The 6,887-nt window shown below is 39.1% G+C and overlaps 1 protein-coding gene across 1 annotated transcript; it reads left to right on the top strand.

Moving 5' to 3' along the window:
* The first annotated feature begins 1,613 nt into the window (after positions 1–1,613).
* On the top strand, positions 1,614–2,546 carry LOC132583406 (olfactory receptor 14A16-like). Its single transcript, XM_060255053.1, has one exon. It carries the CDS (start codon positions 1,614–1,616, stop codon positions 2,544–2,546), a length of 933 nt encoding a protein of 310 aa, XP_060111036.1.
* The last annotated feature ends 4,341 nt before the right edge of the window (positions 2,547–6,887 follow it).

Genomic DNA, 6,887 nt, shown 5'->3' on the forward strand with positions numbered 1-6,887 from the left:
ATTTGAGGCTGTCAAAGTTCCCAGCTGCTTCTTCCTTGTCCATTCATCCATCAAACAAACTTTTAATGACATAGAAATACAATAAAACAGGGATAAACAGTCCAAGAACTAGATATCTAAAAATATAAAAGAGTGTCGCAACCGACCGGAATCCACTGAAGTTAAAAAGGCAGAGCAGGTAGACAGAATAGATCTATATTTTATATCCTCTAGTTCTTAACTTCCATATACATGACAGGAACCCAGCCACAGATGCAGTGATTTCAGGGGACTTGTCGGATAACAAAAAGGCTAAATTATTATCAGTCAAAGGATTTGAAGAGGGGAAAAGAGGACAAATCCAGTAGTGACACAGAGAAGAATAATGAGAGCAGCAAAGGAGAATATGTTGAACAGAATCAGGTTCCTTAAAGAGGCAGGAGCAAACTCTTTCCTTATAAGGAGTACCCTTATATTTGCCTTTCAAAACAGCCGAAGGGAAAAGATTAAATCTGGCAATCATAAAGGCTCTGCGATGTAAGGGATTTGTCAGGTTGGAAAAATACTGTGCCATAGAATCATGTGCCGAAAGGAGGCCAAAATAATGTGGGGAGCAAACTCCAGAGCTACCAGCCTTGATTATTTGGGTTTCAATATCCCAGATCCTCTTTAGGACAATTTGAAATATGGCCCTTTCATCAGAATTGGCCAGGGATTCAAGATCAATTCCTATGGATTTAATTTGGATACTATAAATTGTGACCATGTCGAGCTGTAAGAGTCTGCAGGGAGGAGAGCAATAAGACTATTAAAAGAAGCACTAAAATGAAGATGAAGCCAATACTTTATAGCAGATAGCAATGCACGCGATTTGATAAGGTGTTATCTTCCTTGTCTTTGCAGGCTGAAGCAGGAAGCAAATCTGAGCTTGCAAAGCAAATGCAGAATAGACTTTCCATTAAGGTCTCTGTGCCCAGATAGACTACTTTGGGAGTAATCTATCTGGGCACAGAGACCTTAATGGAAAGTCCATTTCATGTTTTCCTTATGCTTTTTCTTTACATTTTATTTTTACAATTGCATTGCCAAATCCCACTTTCCCTCCCCCTTTCTATTTGAAACAGAACATAGCAAGAGTTTTAAGGATGTTTATAATTTATGTAAAAATAATATCTTTGTGTTTATAAGTTTATGTCTTCACTATCTGGCATTACAGTTTATTATATGTATGACCTGGCCGCACAAAATCCCATTTATGTCAGATCCAGCCCTCATAACAAATTAGTTTGACACCCCTGATCTATATGGCATTTATACTGATAGCATCATTTCAATATGTAATCAACATTAAATGTACAATGCTAATTAATGACACATAGAGAACACTGGGGAAAAGTGTACATTTTGTGGTGCAAAGGAACAGAAAATGGTAAGGAAAAATAAAGAACCACAGGCATAATTTGCACAAGAAAAAAAATGGAGCTTTTCCAGTTGAAAGAACAGGAACAAGACATTTCAAACCATCCTGATCTGTCACAGGTTTGGAGAGGTATCAGTTGTACACATCTGACATAGACCAATGAAAGGTTTTTGTTTCCTAAATACAGGCAGCATAAAGTTTTATCAAGAAGGAAATGACCAACCAAAGTGTGACTGAATTCCAGCTTTTAGGATTCTCTGACATCCCAGAATTGCACATTTTACACTTTTTGGGCTTCTTGCTTATGTATATGGCAGCCTTGGTTGGGAATCTTCTGATGATAACAATTGTAACTCTCAACCAACATCTTCATACTCCAATGTATTTTTTTCTGGCTAATTTAGCTGCTATTGATCTCAGTTTCATCTCTGTCACGGTGCCCAAAGCCATGGCTAACTCTTTGATGAAAACCAAGATGATCTCCTATTCTGCATGCATGACACAAGTCTTCTTCTTCTTTTGGGCGGGTGCATCAGAGTTCTTCCTCCTGACAGTCATGGCCTATGATCGCTACGTTGCCATCTGCAATCCCTTGAACTATGTGAAAGAAATGAACATGGAAGTCTGTGTGAAATTGGCTGTCAGCGCATGGATGTTTGGGATGGTTGATGCAACACTGAACACCGCATGCACATTTGCCATCCCTTTCTGCTCCAATGTCATCAATCAGTACTTCTGTGAAATCCCACAGCTGCTGAAGCTTTCCTGCACTGACTCCTACCTCATAGAAATTGGAGCTCTTATCTTTACTGCACTGATATGCATAACTTGTTTTGGTTTCACCATTGTTTCCTATGTGCATATTTTTAGAGCTGTATTTAAAATTCCTTCAACCCAGGGAAGGAAAAAGGCCTTAACCACCTGCCTACCCCATCTTGCTGTGCTCTGTTTGTTCTATTTCACTGGACTCTATGCGTGCTTGGGGTCAACCTTTAGGACATCATCAGGTTTGGATCTACTTCTTGCTGTGCTATATTCAATGATTCCTCCTTTTATGAATCCCCTCATCTATAGCATGAGGAACAAGGACATCAAAGCTGCACTTTGGAAGCTTTTACATGGAAACAAAAATCCAAATTCCATTTAGAAACTTGATTTCAGAATGCATAGCCATGATCCAGGTGAAGTTAGCTAGTTTGGATGAACCTGGTGCAGTGTTAATGCCAATTAATTACTTGCAGGCCTTTCTATGGGATTAAGCTAGTTTGGGGCCTATGCCTTTATGAAAATTGATATCTTTCAAGTCACTGCCATTTTCAAAAATACCATGTATTTTCCTCTTAATTTTTCCATCACCTTCCACTCCCCAGTTGTAAGAAATTCCTGTGCCTTATATTTACTAAGTAAACTCACCTCAGTTTATACTTGCTTTTTCATTAGTACATTGTCAGAATAGCTAGATTATTTTATTTACTCCAGTTATAGTCCACATTTCTCCCCAGAGGCTAATAACACTCTTCCCTTCAACATTTTATCCTCACAAAAACCCTGTGAGTACGTTAGGATGACAATGTGTGACTGGCCCTAGTAAGCTGCTGTGGCATAGTTGGGTTTCAAACCTAGGGCTCCCAGATCCTAGTCTAACCACCACACAGTGCTGAAGCATATTTGATTTTGATCCAAACTGATTTGAATCCAATCGTATCTCATAGGTGGTCCTTTCCTAGTTTGAACACACATACACACAGAGAGCAAGATGCCGAGGTTCAAAACTGTCCTGAAATGCCACCCTTTCATCTGAAAGCCCTTTTGTCTAAATCTAAGATCTGTGGAGATTTTTTTCTAACAAAGAGAGGGATACTCTATGCCAGCTCAGGACAGAGCACTTCTCCCATTCTTTCCTTCACATCGTCCAAATGAAAACAAGTGCCAGGGTTAAACCATGATGTATGACACTGGATTTGTTCAAACTACACCAAATAATGTGTTTTGCAACTAGATTTTTACTGCATAAAAATAGCAAAAATCTAGTTACAAAATGCATTATTTAGTGCAGTGCGAACACACCCACCGATGAAGTCCTGCACTCTGTTTATCTCTGCTTTTCTCCACTTGAATTCTTTAATAATTTAAATACACCTTTTTGCCAACAGTGTCATTAACCCACTGTATTCAGCTTCAGAGAATTAGCTTCAAATGTCAAGTCAAAACAGATATATTGAAACCTTCCAAGAAAGATATTCTTCTACTTTGGAAACAGCATGGAGCCCACTTCTGACACTTTTATACATGTATAGCATATTAAAACAAGATCAATAAGTGTTGCAGAAGAGTGATGCAGGTGATGTAGACATGGATAGATGAAGATTCAGAGAAAATGTGGATCCAGACAACTTTTTCATTCAACCTTGCTATATTTGCATTCCTATTTCAGTACCCATCTAACATGATTTGTTAACATGCATCATAGCCTTTGTTTTTCAACGACAGTAAAACTGGTTGAGTCCAAACATCTGAGAATTATTTTTTTGAAATAATCTGCTTGGAATGTGGTAAGAAGGAGTAGATGTTCCATTGAACAGCTGAGAGACAAAGACCCAGAAAGACCACAAGGGAATAGGATAAGGTGAAGGAGTGTTTTGGAGTGATAAAGTAGGTAGTAGAGAGGCAGAGAGGTTGACAGATGCACAGCAGAACAAGCTTTGAAAAGTAGGTCTTTTGGGACAGACAGTCAATGGAAGGCAGATAAATGGATAGATGAAGTGCTCACCCAAATACAAAGAAATTATTTCACAGCTTTGAAGAAATCTATACAACACTAGCTAATTCCCACCCCACCCCCCAATTATCACTCTTTCATCTCATTTGTTTATTTCTCTTGTTCATTGTTCAACCTAATTGTATACTGGAGTGGGGGGGGATCTGTGTTAAGTAAGTGGTAACTTCATTCCTACAGGGAATGTAACCATAGCTCCTCAATGAACTTTGTAAGATTTCCCTGTTTGGGCTAGCATCCAATAAACCATGCTGATGGGATTTTCATATACTTCCACATGCTAAGTTATTGATCCATTTTCCTACCAGATCCAATGATGGAATAGAAATGAAGCTCAGTAATTAGAAATAGTTTCTGATGTACGAGAATGAGGTCATAGAACGGATGACTGAAATGACTGAAGTGAATTTGATTAAAAGTGTTTTGGGAAAAATACTTTGTCTAACCTCAGAGTGAACTCCAGTGCATCACCCTGGGCAAAATAACAGCATGGGGTAGAGCAATGGACTTGTACAACCCTATCCTTACTGTTGTTAATGACAATGTAATCATATTGAGTGGAATTTGTTTCATATGGAGTGTGTGAAGAGCTAGAACCTTCTGAAGTTTCTCTGATGGACCAGTCTGGCACTGGATCACAATGGCTACTACTCCAGGAGAATTTGCATGAGCACCAACTAGATTTTTATATCTCAGTTTTTTCTCTAGTTGGGACACAAAGGAATTTTAAACATCATTATCTCTTCCTTCATTTTATCCTCACAGCACCAATCCTATATTTGTACAAATCTTTGGTACTAGGCAGTTATGGTGGCTTCCAACTAAATTAATATTAGGGTCACTGGCAAAATAAGACATTTTAGTTGATTAATGAAACAAATTGAAATACTTTAGGAGTATCACTAAATTACTGGTATTGTGTTGTTGTTGGGTTTTTTTTGGGGGGGACACAGAAATCAGTGTGAGATAGTTTGCAATTTAATGAAGATAGACAGATTAATATCTTTTAAGCCATCATAATTGTCTCCTCTTGCACCTGAAAAGAAGAAATGGGTTAAAATAAGCCATGGGTCCCAAACTTTTTAAATCTGTGGGTACCTTTGATGTGGTGGGCACAACCACAAAATGGCTGCCAAAGAATAGTTGCTGCAGAAGGTGGAGTTAGTCACAAAATGGTTGTCACAGCTTACTTTCAGTAACACAGTGAAGATCCTTGTGCTGTGGCGATACCTGCTGCAGAAGTCAATCAAATCTGCAATGGTCAATGGTCAATCATATGGGCAACACCAGTTTCAAAAACCTGGCCCCACTGCTTTCAAAAAACAGTTGGAAGGCACTAGAAATGATGTTGAAGGCAGCCATGGCAGCCATGGGCCATGGGGATTCCTGGAATCTGAAGTCAACATTTTGTTACTTTTAAAATCTTTCCTTTATTTCCTAAACATCTGCAATGAAACGTGGCTATAATTAGTTCTATTTATGTCATAGATTATTACAACAGAATCTCTTTTTGTTAAACTGGTGCATAAGGTCTGCTAGATTCAATGTTTTATCTCCCCCTTTTTGTTTCTCTGCTTTCTCTAACAGAAGTGCCCCACAGTGAATACTGAAAATGACATAGCCAATCAAAGCATGATGACCAGTTTTCTTCCATGGCAGTTCTTTGAAATTCAAGAGATTTTATACTTCGTGGCATTTTTCATCATCTGTCTGGCAGCCTTGAGTGGAAATCTACTGCTAATGGTTACTGTTATCTTCAACCATCATCTTCATACTCCAGTGTACTTTTTCCTGGTGAATTTAGCTACTGTGAACATTGGTGATATCCCAGTCACCATCCCCAAAACTGCAACTAATTATTTATTAGCAACCAGACAAATTGCATATTCTGAATTTGTGACCCAGGTCATCCTCTTTATAACATTAGAATTCTTCTTCTTGATTGTCATGGCCTATGACCAATGCATTGCCATCTGTAATCCACTGCAATGTGAGTAGTATTTCACGGTCATCCGACCAGCTTAATACAAACAAAAACAAAATCATAAAAACAAACCCATCACCTCTTACACAAAATTCCTGACTCCTACTATTACACATATTGTTAAAACTCATAACCAAGATTTACACTCTCAATTTCCCTCCTTTCCAACTGAGCAGCATAACAGAAACGAGCAATCTTAGATGAAACATCAGAATGAGCGTCAGACAGGAGGAAGGCAATTTGCTCATCCTCCTGCCTGCCCGCCAAGGACCCAAGAATCGGAGAGATTAATCTTGCCTTCAAGTCATTGTAATTAGGGCAGTGCAAAACGATGTGGAGAGTTGTTTCAACCTCATTGCAATTGCAGGGGCACAATCTTTCCAGATAAGGGTACCCAGCGTAACGTCCCAAAAGCACCGAAGAGAAAAGTGCTTTTGAGAAAGCTATCCGATATTTTTGGATAGTGATGTTGAAAAGATACCTGGCTGGGGACAGTACTTCGGCTTGCTTCCCTAAGAAGATGTGTGCAGAAAGACTAGCTCTAGCAGATCTCAGTTCAAGCTCCACCAACCTCAGGCGCAGAAGTTCTTTCGCATCCCTCAGTTCCATCATTGCTAGGAATTCAGGGGAGAGATCACAGAGTCTAAAATGATCTAGGCACCTTTTCTCCCAAGTTCCCACAAAAGAGTCGAAAAAAAATCAGATGGGGAAGGCCACCTGGCTTTGAG

Source organism: Heteronotia binoei, chromosome 15 (assembly GCF_032191835.1).
Source record: "Heteronotia binoei isolate CCM8104 ecotype False Entrance Well chromosome 15, APGP_CSIRO_Hbin_v1, whole genome shotgun sequence".
NCBI lineage: Eukaryota > Metazoa > Chordata > Lepidosauria > Squamata > Gekkonidae > Heteronotia > Heteronotia binoei.

Bases quoted from the DNA above. Each gene is read 5' to 3' on its own strand.
- LOC132583406 (XM_060255053.1), top strand. From the start codon at position 1,614: ATGACCAACCAAAGTGTGACTGAATTCCAGCTTTTAGGATTCTCTGAC.